General features: G+C 36.7%; 3 protein-coding genes and 1 pseudogene across 7 annotated transcripts; 2 read left to right on the top strand and 2 right to left on the bottom strand.

Moving 5' to 3' along the window:
* The first annotated feature begins 1,338 nt into the window (after window positions 1-1,338).
* On the top strand, window positions 1,339-3,077 carry LOC113353488 (protein YLS3-like). Of its 3 annotated transcripts, none has more exons than XM_026597068.1 (2): window positions 1,339-1,684; window positions 2,885-3,077. In XM_026597068.1, exons 1-2 carry the CDS (start codon window positions 1,360-1,362, stop codon window positions 2,902-2,904), a joined length of 345 nt encoding a protein of 114 aa, XP_026452853.1. In that variant the 5' UTR covers window positions 1,339-1,359; the 3' UTR covers window positions 2,905-3,077. The 3 variants fall into 3 exon arrangements, with proteins under 3 accessions (XP_026452853.1, XP_026452852.1, XP_026452851.1); XM_026597067.1 differs by having other exon boundaries at window positions 2,631-3,077; XM_026597066.1 differs by having other exon boundaries at window positions 2,545-3,077.
* A 247-nt stretch (window positions 3,078-3,324) lies between these two features.
* Window positions 3,325-5,886, top strand: LOC113347974 (UDP-N-acetylglucosamine transferase subunit ALG14-like). The gene is made up of 6 exons (XM_026591663.1): window positions 3,325-3,551; window positions 4,322-4,533; window positions 4,659-4,798; window positions 4,957-5,106; window positions 5,214-5,273; window positions 5,477-5,886. Exons 2-6 carry the CDS (start codon window positions 4,356-4,358, stop codon window positions 5,651-5,653), a joined length of 705 nt encoding a protein of 234 aa, XP_026447448.1. The 5' UTR covers window positions 3,325-3,551; window positions 4,322-4,355; the 3' UTR covers window positions 5,654-5,886.
* Window positions 5,887-7,238: 1,352 nt separating this feature from the next.
* On the bottom strand, window positions 7,239-9,029 carry LOC113347972 (annotated as a pseudogene).
* A 781-nt stretch (window positions 9,030-9,810) lies between these two features.
* Window positions 9,811-11,386, bottom strand: LOC113347973 (probable purine permease 11). Of its 3 annotated transcripts, XM_026591662.1 has the most exons (3): window positions 11,100-11,386; window positions 10,614-10,976; window positions 9,811-10,430 (listed from the first exon to the last, which is right to left on the bottom strand). In XM_026591662.1, exons 1-3 carry the CDS (start codon window positions 11,134-11,136, stop codon window positions 9,871-9,873), a joined length of 960 nt encoding a protein of 319 aa, XP_026447447.1. In that variant the 5' UTR covers window positions 11,137-11,386; the 3' UTR covers window positions 9,811-9,870. The 3 variants fall into 3 exon arrangements, with proteins under 3 accessions (XP_026447447.1, XP_026447445.1, XP_026447446.1); XM_026591660.1 differs by having other exon boundaries at window positions 9,811-10,976; window positions 11,100-11,379; XM_026591661.1 differs by having other exon boundaries at window positions 9,811-10,976; window positions 11,095-11,212.
* Between the last annotated feature and the right edge of the window lie 2,873 nt (window positions 11,387-14,259).

Raw genomic sequence — 14,259 nt, 5'->3', positions numbered from 1 at the left:
GAAATTATTGAAAATGTCTGCATGACGAATTATGCATCCGCATGATGGGTTATACATCAGGGGTACAATTGACAACACAACTTGGATATAACATATCTAAAAATCCGTGCCTTAGAATTTTACAAATTTTATATCGTTGGAAATCTTTTTAAGAGAGCTATCCAACGAGTACAAATAAGAATATCAAATTTTTGTTTTTCACGAAAAAATCGGAGGTGATCATCATTTTAGGAATTTTTTTCGAAAACTTGATACGTAACCATTATGCAGCCACCAAAAAAGATGCATAACACATTCTGCAGACACATAAAGAATTATGCAACTATTTTATCCACTACATAACAAATTATGCATTTGGATAACAAAGTGATGCATCTATAACAAGTTATGTAACCATTGTTTTGGTTGATTTTAGTGCATACATAAAAAAATTTGATGCATAATGCAGTATGGATCCATATTTACGGATGCATATCATGTTATGCATCTACTTTCTTGATGCATAAAAGATTGTGAAATAATTTTCTCAATGCATAATGCATTATGCAGTCATATTTTCGGATGCATAACAGGTTATGCATCCATTTTCACGACTGCATAACATGTTATGTAGATATTATTGTAGGTGCATGACCAATTATGCAGTCTTTTTTTTTGTTGGTTTCGATACTAACAAAAAAGTAGTTGCATAATGTGTTATGCAACCATTTTCTGGACTGCATAACAAGTTATGCAACAAATTTTGTAGATGGATAACAGGTTATGCATCCACTTTTATAGCTGCATAACAGATTATTCAACCATTATGACCAAATACATCTGCAGAGATAAAAAAGAAAGCATCGATGTACTTTTTCTTTCTTTCTTTTTGTGAGAATTGAGAGACAAAAGAGATGATCGTAGATGAAAAGGTTAACCAGAAAATATATATATGGAGGGAAAAAAATTTAGATTTGAAATTGGGTTTGAAGTTGAACTACTTGAACTACCAGTTTAACTAATCTCATTTTTTTAATTAAATGATAATTTTAGGTAAGCTTGGTAGTGTTACAGATAGTTAAATCCTACGGTACAGTAGGCAGTAGCTAGTATCTTGTAAACTCTGTTTACTTTCATCCTAAGTTTGGTGACCAAAAATCACCAATCTTTTAATTGACGATGACCCTGTTGCCTATACAACTTCATGAACAGAACATTTTTCTTATGCATAGAATTATTATAACTACCAGTGTACCACAGTTTCTCACATTTATCTCCAAGTCAAACCCACATTTTCTCTAACAATTAATCTCTAAACACTTTCCTTTTCATTTACATTTTCCCACAACAATCTTTTCTTCTCTTTTCATATTCATTCAAATGGCTGCTCTGTTGAGAATTATGGAAATGGTTCTTTTAGTAGTCCTTGTGACTGCATTCAAGACACATGTAACGGCTCAATCTAGTACAAATGTGATCACGGGCATGGCACCTACTCTTACCTACATAACCGAAAATTCCTCAACCCCATCACCTTCCTGTTGTTCACAACTTACTAGTGTGGTTCAAACACAACTAGAGTGCCTTTGCTCAATCCTTAATACCGGTGCTGGTGCCACATTAGGTCTTGCAATTAGTCGAACACTAGCTCTTGCTCTTCCTAGTGCTTGTAATGTTCAAACTCCATCTATTGATCGATGCAATGGTAAGTACATATATATTGCTAAATTTTGATGCAATGGTAAGTACATATATAAGGCATTTGAGAAATGAACTCTACTGAGAGCATAAGCAGCAAGACAATGTAAACAGACATGAAGTCAAAGCAAGATCCTGGAGATGTGTTACCTATAAGATGGAAAGAGATGGTGAGATAAAAATTTCGGCACCTTTCATGTTCTCCGCATGTCAACATATGGCAAGTTTCTCACGATAACGATTTTCCATAAGCCAATGTATCCTCTATCATCTAGCACATGCCCCTCTGAAGATAGTTTCGATATACTTTGTTCATCCAAAAACATGACAAAACAAACATTCTTCTTTGAATATTCAACTAATCTGCAACATACATAAACTGATAAACATTCTTCTTTGACTCTTCAACTGGCAAAACCCATTCACATCTCCTCTATCAACAACAAAACTCCATCTGAATCGTCACCAGTAGCAACAAATTCATCTATGATTCCATCTTCTCAGATCTCGAATCCAACTCAATTAATCTCCGGTTCACAGTAACAGTAGCAATCTTCATTCTCTCTAGCAGTGTCTGTCATCTCCTCTCCGTCTATTTCAGCTTGAAATCACAAGCAACAGCGCACCCATCTCCAGATCTAAAATAAGTTTTTTTCAAATCGAAAAAAAAAAACACGTCCGCAATCAAATCATTAAAATCTGAAGCTACAAAAGAAAGATTGAATTGAATTTAGGTTATGTCTTCTAGGGTTTTGATTGAATTAGATAGAAAGATATCAAAAGAAAGTTTTAAAATATTAAAATATGAGTATGTACATAATTTTATTACTGAGAATGAGTGCGACCGTGAAGTTTTTTTTGCCGTAGATTTCCTTGTGGAGAATTCTGAGAAAATGATGTGTAACGGCTTGTTTGAATGGAATCATGACAACCCTATTTTGTCTCCCAACCAGAACTAAATTCAGAACTGTGAGCCCACAACCACAGAAGCCCAATTTCGGAATTGTTGGCTCAAGTTATCGCACGGTAAAAGCTAAAGCTACAGCTTCCATTCTCGCAAAAATTGTTGTTCAGTAGAATGTTCGTTATTTATGGACATATTCTCCAACCCCCTTCCACAATACTCTTCTAATTGTGGAAGGTTTTACTTCTTATGGTCTTTTCTTTATGTTGTCTTCGATTACTAAAAAACGGGTAGGTATTTCAGCTGGCCATTCCTGTTCCTGAAAGGTTTATGCGGTTTAGGAGGTCTCACGTTCGAGTTCCTAATGGCACAATATTGCAGAAGTTAACACGGAAGGTAGAGTTAGCTTGCCCTCCTTGCGACATAATCAGCACCCTATCCGTTTCGGCTCTTTTAGCTTGTTCCTCATGGGACTCGCTGGTAGGTTAGCACGACAACCTGTTCAACTAATGTAGTATTACGCGGTTGGAGCTTAGCTTGTTAGACTTCCAACTAGTTTCTTGTAATAATACTTTTTTTATCCATTAATATAATAATTAAAAAAGAAAAAAAGAAAGTGCCTTTAACATTTGTGTGTTGCGTTAATCGTTATGCTAATGGTTAAAATAGCAAAAGTCTTTCATAATCTAAACCCTTGGTGCCTTAATAGGCCTCCCTCACACCAGGCACCTCCTCTCATTTGTCAGGTCTCGAGATTTTAAATATTTTAGTCGATTGATAAACCGAAGTTATAAGGAGACCGTAACCATTTTGATCTAATCTCTTCTACCACTTTTCAGTTTTCGCTTCATTGCTCTTGCAATTCTCAAAGGGAAGAACCCTATTAAATTTGTTGGAGAAATTAGAGGAGTTGTGCTTGGAATTGATCAAGGATTGGTGCTGTGAACATTTAATGGACTGGGAATGAGAGGTAGGGGATTATCTTTCTTTGATTTTAGTTTTAGCTGATTATGCCCTAATGTTATTCTTGATAGCTTTGAAGAAAAAGAGTCTTGATTTTGGTATTTCGTTTGATTTAGAAATTGAATATCAATTTCATGTTTTGAGACCTTGATTTGAGAACTTGAAAATAGGGTTCTTCATGAAATTTGGGGGTTTCAATACAAATCATTTTCTTCTGCAAAAATATGATTCACCCCTGTCAGTTTATGACTATTCGAAAACTTATCAGCAACCCTAAGGACCATTCGTAAGCGATGAGGGCAGTATTCCTTTAAAACTTGTATTAGGCCTTGCTCAAGTGGGTAACTAAACTCCCTCTCATGGCAAGGAATAGGTTTAACACCTCTAGATGGCTATAAAATGGTAGTTTAGTTGTTAATTCCTTTGATGGTAAGGAATGTTACTACTATAAATAGCCATCTAGGGGTGTTAAACCTATTCCTTGCCATGAGAAGGAGTTTACCTCCCACCATACTTTCTAGCTGCTAGTCAACGAATAGAATGGAGGCACATAACTGGAGAAGTTCCGAGTTTTCAGTATTTTCCAGAATTTATTGTCTTAAGTCTGTTTCCGTTTATTTACCTCCAAGTTACTCGTCTTGGGAATTTGCACTGGAAAAGCTACTTTACAATCAAATCCACAATGTAATTTTAAGTAGCATGTAGAAATACAATTATTCGGGTGCCTATGCACCAGGTTAGCAGCTTGTTAATAAAATTAATACCTTTTGATTCCAGATATTATTGGTCAGGCAGTCGCGTGCATCTCATCATGGAGAAAGGAAATGGATGTTGCTTCTCCATAATGACAATGCCTAATCTTATTGTCGTCCTCATCGCCATTATCGTCATCTTTGTTATTCGTATTTTGTTCGTTATACATCAAAGCAGGAAACCTCTTCATAACTTACCTCCAAAAGCTGTCAGCACCCTAATTGTTCTAGGTTCAGGTAAATTCGTGAATCTTCCATCGTCATTTTTGTTCTGTTTTTGCTGGAAAGTTGCTTACTTTTGTTTTTATTGTCTCTTATCACCATCTTGAATATGGTCACTTTGGGATGTCATCATAATGCAGGCGGTCACACGGCTGAGATGATTAATCTCATTCGTGTGCTTCAAATGGAAAGGTTTACACCGCGAGTCTATGTAGCAGCTTCAACTGATAATATGAGTCTTCAGAAAGCTCAAGTACTGGAAGCCTCTATGGTTGATCAGGTTAGTGAATCTTCTTCTTCTTTGGTTTGTGCTTTCCATATATTTTATTGTATTAGTTGAAAAATGATGGTGTTTATAGTTCACATGATACTTGAGTTTCTTTTTAGTTCCAAAGTTCGTTCGTATAGATTCGTTTATGAAGCGGTTTGGATTTGCAGGCAGGTCCCAACAAGCTAAGGGAAACAGCTCAGTTCATGCAAATTTACCGAAGTCGAGAAGTAGGTCAATCATATTTAACATCAATAGGGACAACAGTAATTGCTTTGGTCCATGCTCTATTCTTGATGATAAAATTCAGGCCTCAAGTGGTATGGTCTCAACTTTACAAACATTAAATGTTTTTAATTATTCAACAACAATGGATATTATGTTATAGTTTTCAGATGTATGCAACTTAATTAGGCTATTCTTTCAGATCCTATGCAACGGCCCCGGAACTTGTTTTCCTCTCTGCGTAATTGCGTTCATATTTAAGGTTAGCCTGGTCAACTTTATTCGTCACAGAGATATATATTCTGATGTGTAAAGATGAATATTATTTAAATGAGACCAGGAATATGAAAAAGTCATTTTCTATCATATTGTTGTTGTTTTTTACTTTTCTTAGGAGCAAATACAATTTCACTTTAAGGTAATACGAGAGTTCCCCACTTGAACTTGTTTGGCTTCTGAGTGCAGGTACTTGGGATTAGATGGTCATCCATATTTTATGTTGAAAGTATCGCAAGGGTGAAGAGGTTGTCTTTAAGTGGCCTTCTTCTTTACAAGCTGCAAATCGCCGATCTCATTTTTGTCCAATGGCCTCACCTACAAAAGAAATATCCCCGAACTCACTACGTTGGTTGTCTCATGTAGTAATGGTTGAATGTCTATTGCCCATAATAGGTATTTGTCTCACACCGTACACTTCCTTCTTTCAGCAATCTGGTTTAATCATTACCTAGATTCTACTGTATTTTTCCTTTCTGTTTCTTCGAGTACACTATGAAATAAGCAACCTTTACACAGAATTTGATCAAAAGAAAAAAATTAGTTGGATTTGTTATTGTCAATATATAATGCTGGGTAGTGCACACCATGTTTCCATATTTGCTGAATCATAATAGTAGCTTTTTAATGTTTCTGAAACTGTGGTCTGTGGAAGTTGATATAGTTTTCATATTTGCCGCATCGCTGAAACAAGTTTTGAAACCATCCGGGATACTGGTAGATTGGGTACTATTATAGTCAATAACTGGGACCAGAGCAGACCAGATTTTATGTGAAAAGCAGCTATCTGTGAATAAACAAGAAGTGGTTTCTGCAGTCTTTACATAGAATGCAAGTGATGTCAATACTGCTGATTTTTTCTGGCCAAATTGGCTCTAGAAGGACTTTTATGGGTACACATTCTCATAATAACTATAGAAGATTATCAGGTCAGAAAACTCAAGCTTGGTTTTTAATGTTGTCAGGAAGTTTTCTTTTTTTCACGTTCCTTCCAGCCTTGGGTTTTAATGTTGTCGTCTAGAGGGTTGTTGCTATGCAAGTTGTTCGATCTCAAAGCTTTAACACATAGAGAAAGATTATATAAATTTATAATAATTCTCTAAGCTATTCTAGCGAGTATAGCAATTTAAAGTTCTTGAAACCCAGCCTCTCTAGTCATTTAGGTTTGCACAATCTTTCATAGGCTTTGCTGTATGAATTGTGTTGCTCCACCAATAATTACTCTACAGTTATCCATTTGATTCAAGGTTTTTCAGACTAGTAAAAGGGAACTGCTATATTGACCGCGAGTTATATCCCGCGGTCTGTCCCGCCTCTCACAGAGGTGGGGCCCCTGACCCGTGGATTGGTAGGGATGGGCTGTTTGAGTCCCATCTCTGTGAGAGGCGGGACAGACCGCGGGATGTAACCCGTGGTCAATATAACATTTTCGTTAGGAGAAACCTTCATTTGGAGTACTTAACAGAGTTCACTAGATGCTGGATTTGAGTTATTCAGCAGCAGACATGAGTTTCGTCATCTTTCTTCTGTCAATTGTAGGCTTAAATTCTCAAATTTTGGCTTTACCAAGAAACAATGAGGCTTGCTGTTCATGTGTAAAGTGCTATCAATAAGTGTGCAATCTATGTTAGATAGTTTTTACTGAACAGCGCCAGCCTTGCTGGAATTGCTAGCTTGACCTGTGATCGCCAGAAGTGCAGCTGAACCCTAATTGATGATAGAGTTGCCTTACTGAAGAGGAGCCAGTCATCAACGAACATTCGGTGAGATCCATCTTAACAATTTTCTCTTTCAGTTTCTTTGTTAGTCTCAGCTTGATAGATCAATCGTATAAAACCTAGAAGATATAGGATGAAAACAACCTAGACAGACTAAAGATTTGAGAGTTGCAACTCCTGTTCTCTATCCTTGAAAAAACATATACATAGATTCTAAACCTCTCGAAACACATTTTATGTTATCAAGTGATAGTGTATAATAAATAGAGAAGACACATTATATTTTCTCTTCTTTTAGATCAACATCAGTTCTTGTTTCTTTGGATTTGGATTTGCTATTATCAATATAATGTTGATAGATGTAAGAAACAAAACCCCAGAGGGATAAAAACAATGCCACCACCTTAATCCCACTCAACTTGTCATGAAAAAATATCACTGCAAAAATTGGGATAATAGGTAAACCTAATGTGCTAATGACATTGCTAAGGAGTGAAGTTGCTTCAAATATCAGCCCTACTGTACTGTACCAACAGAAGATATCTGCCAAGTAATTGCAGTCCACACCAAAGTCATCACATAGGAAACCTTACCTTCTGCATACTCATGCATCTCTTTCTTCAAGTACTTCCAATCTCCACTGGCAAAAATTCCGACTATGCAAACACAAGTAGCTACCAGGGATGTAAATATTTGCATATCTAGTACAGCCGTAATTGTGTCTTTTTTTATCACCTTTTGGAAGGCAAGTTGTATCAATGAAAGCAACAAGGAGTAACCTGCTGACGCGCCGAGTGTACATAAGAATCCGATGACATACTTGCCTTTAGAAACTTCTGTTGTGTCTGCAGAATTGGGTTCTGCGGCAAGAAGTGAAGCCGAAATGGTGAGGAGAACCAAAGAATTGAATATGAAAGGAGTAAACTTCTGAGAATTAAGAAAGTAGGAAAAGATGGCATTGAAAGCTAGTTGGTTGCACATAGAAGAGAGTAAGTAGAAACAGGAAGATACAGCAATCCATATGAATACATCATGTTGTCACCTGCCAACATTAGGCCTAGGGACAGATAGAGAAGTGTAAGTGCAAATACAGATGGTGAGTTTTTGGAAGTGATGGTATTTGAGCTAGTTACCGGCGAGTATACTTTGAAGATAAAGAGTGGAATAAAAAGGACTGGAAATCCAGCCGACTGGACGAGAGTTGCCATCCATTTGCCATTTCCTCCCTTGTCATAGTAAAGTCTACCCAGTAGAGTGGCGACTGCTTGGCCGGATAAGAGAAAAAACGCGTAAAGTATCACTCTGAACCACCAGTTGTATTGTCTTATTCTATTTAAACTCCGAAATTTGGTTGGAAAAGCTTCATCACTTGCCAGTTTTCTTGTACTCCTGCTGATTCTTGACCTGGTTGAAGGAACACATACAAACCAGATTGATGTTAGAATTTTTAATACAGGTAAGAAATTCAGCTAAAGCTTGTTAGATAAAGAAAAAGTTAGTGTGTGTATAACTTGCATCTTATCTGCAGCTGCACTTGTTGAATTTCTCCCATGAATAACAACAGTAGAATCTCTTTCTCTCTATATCTCAATCTATAACCACTTGTTTTTGCATCAAACAGACTAAAATTCTAGCTAAGAGATTCCAAAAACCTGCTTTCTCTTCACATTTGATGATAGGTCTGTTACCCAGATTACTGGTATTTGTGCTTGTCTGTTTCTTGCAAATGGTCAAATTTGGCCAGCTAGCTGCCTACCTTTAATGTAAGGCTGTAAATGCTGGTTGTGTTTTCAAACTCTTGTGGACACAATATCTCACCCCAAACGTTTATAGAATCGAAAATGATTGAATGCAATCTAAATCCACGCTCTTCCATCGTGGCTTCCATGATGTGGTTTGTCTAAAAACCAGAGATAGAAATTGATTACTCAATCGCGGAGATTTAGATCTGAAATTTCAACTAAAAGTTCATTTTTTTTCTCTCTCTTTCAAATATCTCTTCCTGCTAAATCTTAGCGTCAAATACTCTCCCCAAATATTCTTGCCAGATGCATCTCCGATCGTCATAAGTATCTATCTCCAATCTTCGAATTCAGTTCAAGAATACAGTAAGTTTCTTGTTCAATATAACATGTTGCAACTTTTTCATGTTGAGTTGGTGTAATTGAATTACGGATTTGAACTTTGATTTGTTAAACTGCCACATCAATGAATGCAGTGCAAGAACTATGAAAATTAAGACTTGGAGATGCACAAGCTGTATTGATTTATTTTTCTAGGAAGAGCAAAGAGAACTCGAACTTTTACTTTAATGTGGACATAGATGAAGACGACCACCTAAGAAATGTATTTTGGGCAGATGGTTGGAGTGTTGAAGCATATAAAGAACTTGGCGAGGTTGTTTCTTTTGATGCAACTTACCTAGTAAACATATGTACAGCATGCCATTCACTCCTTTTGTCGGTGTTAATCACCACGGATAATCTATATTGCTTGGTTGTGTGTTACTTGCAAATGAACGACAAGAAACACATGAATGGTTAAAATGCATGTCCGGGGTCACTCCACAAATGCATGTCCGGGGTAACTGATCAGGATAGAGCAATGAAAAATGCGATGAAGACTGTATTTCCAAATGCTAGACATAGGTAGTGTTTGTGGCATGTGATGAGAAAGGTACCAGAAAAGTTTGGCAGATACGCCAAAAAGGATGATACAATATTAGATATGGAGAGGTTGTTTACGATACACAAACCCGTATGCAATTTGAAGAAGAATGGAAGAAGATGTTAGAAACATATAGCATGGAGGAAAACAAGTGGTTGAAAAGTTATAGCGTATAGAGAAGAGGCATTATTATTTCTCTTAATTTAGATCAACATCAGTCGTTGTGCCTTTCGATTTTCTATTATCAATATAATGTTGATAGATGTAAGAAACAAAACCCCAAAGGGACAAAAACAACGCCACCACCTTAATCCCACTCAACTTGTCATGAAAAAATATCACTGCAAAAATTGGGATAATAGGTAAACCTAATGTGCTAATGACATTGGTAAAGAGTGAAGTTGCTTCAAATATCAGCCCTACTGTACCAACAGAAGATATCTGCCAAGTAATTGCAGTCCACACCAAAGTCATCACATAAGAAACCTTGCCTTCTGCATACTCATTCATCTCTTTCTCTAAGTGCTTCCAATCTCCACTGGCAAAAATTCCGACTACACAAACACAAGTAGCAACCAAGGATGGAAATATTTGCATTTCTAGTACAGCAGTAATTGTCTCTTTTTTTATCACCTTTTGGAAAGCAAGTTGTGTTAATGAAAGCCACAAGGAGTAACCTGCTGATGCGCCGAGTGTGCATAAGAATCCGACGATATACTTTCCTTTCGAATCTTTTGTTGTCTCTGCAGAGTTGGGTTCTGCGGCAAGAAGTGAAGCCGAAATGGTGAGGAGAACCAAAGAATTGAATATGAAAGGAGTAAATTTTTGAGAATTAAGAAAATAGGAAAAGATGGCGTTGAAAGCTAATTGGGTTGCACATAGAAGAGAGTAAGTAGAAACTGAAAGATATAGCAATCCATATGAATACATCATGTTGTCACCTGCCAATAATATGCCTAGGGAGAGATAGAGAAGTGTAAGTGCAAATACAGATGGTGAGTTTTTGGAAGTGATGGTAGTGGAGCTAGTCACCGGTGAGTATATTTTGAAGATAAAAAGTGGAATAAAAAGGACTGGGAATCCAGCTGACTGGACCAGAGTTGCCATCCATTTGCTATTTCCTCCCTTGTCATAGTAAAGTCTACCCAGAAGAGTGGCTACTGCTTGGCCGGATAAGAGAAAAAACGCGTAAAGTATCACTCTGAACCACCAGTTGTATCGTCTTATTCCATTCAAAGACCATAACTTGCTTGGAAAAGCTTCGTTACTTGCCGATTTTCCTTGTACTCCTGATGATTCTTGATCTGGTGGAAGAAAAATACATATAAACCAGATTGATGTTAAACATGACGAGCAAGAAATTCAAGTAGTTCAGCTAAAATCTTTTTTACATAAAGAAAAAGTTGGTAAGTGTGGGTATAACTTGCATCTTATCTGGAGCTGCACTTCTTGAATTTCTCCCATGAATAACAGCAGTAGAAGCTCTCTCTAGATCTATAAACAAACTAGTCTTCTAGATAAGAGATTCCAAAAACATGCTTTCTCTGCAAATTTGATGGGTCTACTACCCAGATTAATGGTATTTGTGCTGGTTTGTTTCTTGCAAATTGTCAAATTTGGCTAGCTAGCTACCTACCTATAATGTAAGGCTGTAAATGCTGGTTGTATGTTCAAACTCTTGTGGACAGGCCTAATGATGATAAGGATGTTTTATATTGTTTTATCATCTAGCGAGTTAGACAAATAATACTCCAACGTTTATATAATTGAATGGACTAATGTAGAATGCTCTTGTCGATCACTCAATTTCAAAAACGATACCAAATGTTGCCATATGTTCTGCCACCACTCTCAAATTTAGCGAGTTAGAGCATCCACAGTGGACGAGTATAACCAAAAATTTGGGATGAGATCGTAACATTGTGGGACGGAGTAAAGATCAAATCCCAACCAAAGATCAAATTCCAGACCAAATATGGTCGCGACCAAATCCCAAATTCTAATATAGTCGGGCGTAAATTTAAAGTACGCTTGTTGCTGGGCGTAAATTTAAAGTACGCTTGTTAACGGACGGAGATTTAAATTACGCCCGATGAAAATTCAAATTAAATAAAAAAGAAAAAGAATGAGGCGGACTTTTAAAGTCCGCCTGATGAAAATTACAAAAAATGGGGCGGACTTTTAAAGTCCGCCTGATGAAATTTTACGAAAAAAAAATGGGGCGGACTTTTAAAGTCCGCCTGATGAAAGTTACAAAAAATGGGGCGGACTTTTAAAGTCCGCCTGATGAAATTTTACGGAAAAAAAATGGGGCAGACTTTTAAAGTCCGCCTGACGAAATTTTAATCATGTACCGTTGCGTCACAACACGGACTAAACCCAAAATTTGGTCTTTTTTTTTATCTTTGATCTTTGGTTTTGATCGCACCACTGCAGTTGCTCTTAGAGGTTATACGTGACGTGTCTTTGCGTCATCTAAGTCAAATAAATGAAAAACAAAGGGTGGCCAGTGGTTGACTAGCTATCTTTATTTAGATATTTTTTTAGCTAAATTCAGTAAGAGAGTTTACTAATTAAAATAAATAAATATATATTACTAAGAAGGAGATATAAAGCCAGGTTTCCTAAAGAAAGAAACCGAACATAACAAGAACGCGCAAACCGTTACTCGGAACCACCCATTTTGGCTGCCTTTAATTGGCGGTGGTTCGAATGGAACCACCCATTTTGGCTGCCTTTAACTGGCGGTGGTTCATTGTCGTGTAGAAATGCATTAAAGGAAAGCAAAGGTACCCTCCTCCTTTAACAGACCTAGAATACAAGAGAAAAGTTATGTATAACTTGAGTCGTTCTTCTTGTAGAATGAGCTAGTAGAAGTCGCTTTGTTCATTGAAAGAGACCGTTTCTAACTATGGTTTACTGTTAGTCTGAAATTTGTCGACAGTGAGGAGAACTCGTTATAAGCTGCTGAAAGAAAAACAAACTTGGGTCATGGAGAATGGCGAGGTACTTATAATGTGAAAAACAAGCATTTTGGAGAAAACTGATGCATGATCATGTTTATTTGTCAACTAAAGCCAATTCATTGTCAATGATTTCTACCATAATACGTATATGGAAGAAAAGAAACTTCTTTAAGGCAGCCTCCATAATATGGGCAGCTCTAAGGTTAATTTAAGCCTATAAAGCGATCTTCCTTTCCATGAAAGGATCCCAATTTCGGTCAAACTAAGACAAAGAAAAAGCGTAAGCTAGATTTTGCGCCGGTGTTGACAAATATGGTGAGAGTGTGTATATCGATAAATTTGTGTGAAAATGAACAACATTTTGTACCTCGGAAAAAGCAACATAATACAAGTGGAAAAGGAGTTACTTCGAATGATTATAACTTATGATTTATGGGAAAAGTCCATTAGAGCGACTGCAATGGTACGACTAAACTCAAAGATCAAAGACCAAAAAAAAAGACTAAATATGAGTTTAATCTGTATTGTGACGTTATGGGGAGAAGACCAAATTTGGTCGCGCGTAAAACAATTTTACGCATGAAGACGGGCGGAAGTATTAGTTACGTTTCATTTCTGCGCGGAATTATAAATTACGTTTCAAACGGGCGTAAATATAAATCACGTTTGTTATCGAGCGTAAATATAAATTACGTTTGGTAAGGGGCGGAATCTTAAATTCCGCCCGTTGATCAGACGGATTCCAAATGACCGCTCGAAGAAACGTAAAACTAAATTCCGCCCGAGTTAAACACGGTCACACAGCACGTGTGAGATCAGACGGGCGAACATCTGGTGTCCGCGTGATGAATTGTACGGACGGACATCTTCTGTCCGCGTGATGAATTTGTCAGGCGTAAAATATTATTACGCCTGAGATGGGCGTAACCAAAATTTCCGCCCAGTAGGTTTTCATTAGGGTTTAGGGTTATGGCGTACTCTTCCTGTCCGTCTGATCAAATCGGGCGTAATCTTAATGAACCGCCCCTTCCACCAATACCGCCTCTCCTTCCCAACCACAACCCATCTCTTCTACACGAGCCTTCTTCTTCTCAGTTCATATTCTTCCACGGTTCATATTCTTACACAGTTCATATTCTTCTTTGCTTCACCGCTCCTCTTCAGTTCATATTCTTCTTCTCCATTCCCATCTACCAACCGTACAAATACCCTAAAAACTCCACAAAAACCCTAAAAACTCCATTATAAGGTATGTATTTTCTACTTTCTTTATTCAATTTGTGTAATAATAATATCATGTATTGTATTTTTTGTTCGAATTTATTTCAATTTGTGTAATAATAATATCATGTATTGTATTTTTTGTTCGAATTTATTTAGGTTTTTACGTTGAAAATTGAATCAGACTTTATTACTAATTGGATATTCATATTGGGTTAATCAAATCTTATTAAAATTGGGTTAATCACATCTTAATCCAATAGTATGTTAATGTTAATGTTATTACTTTTGTTACTGTTTCGTAATTTAATTTAATTTTCTGTTTTATTTAATAGTTATAAATATTAATAATTGGATAATTATTTTTTGTTAATTTAGTTACGTGATTTAATTTAATATA

Source organism: Papaver somniferum, chromosome 2, assembly GCF_003573695.1.
Source record: "Papaver somniferum cultivar HN1 chromosome 2, ASM357369v1, whole genome shotgun sequence".
NCBI lineage: Eukaryota > Viridiplantae > Streptophyta > Magnoliopsida > Ranunculales > Papaveraceae > Papaver > Papaver somniferum.
This window is presented reverse-complemented; position numbering and strand designations above follow the sequence as displayed.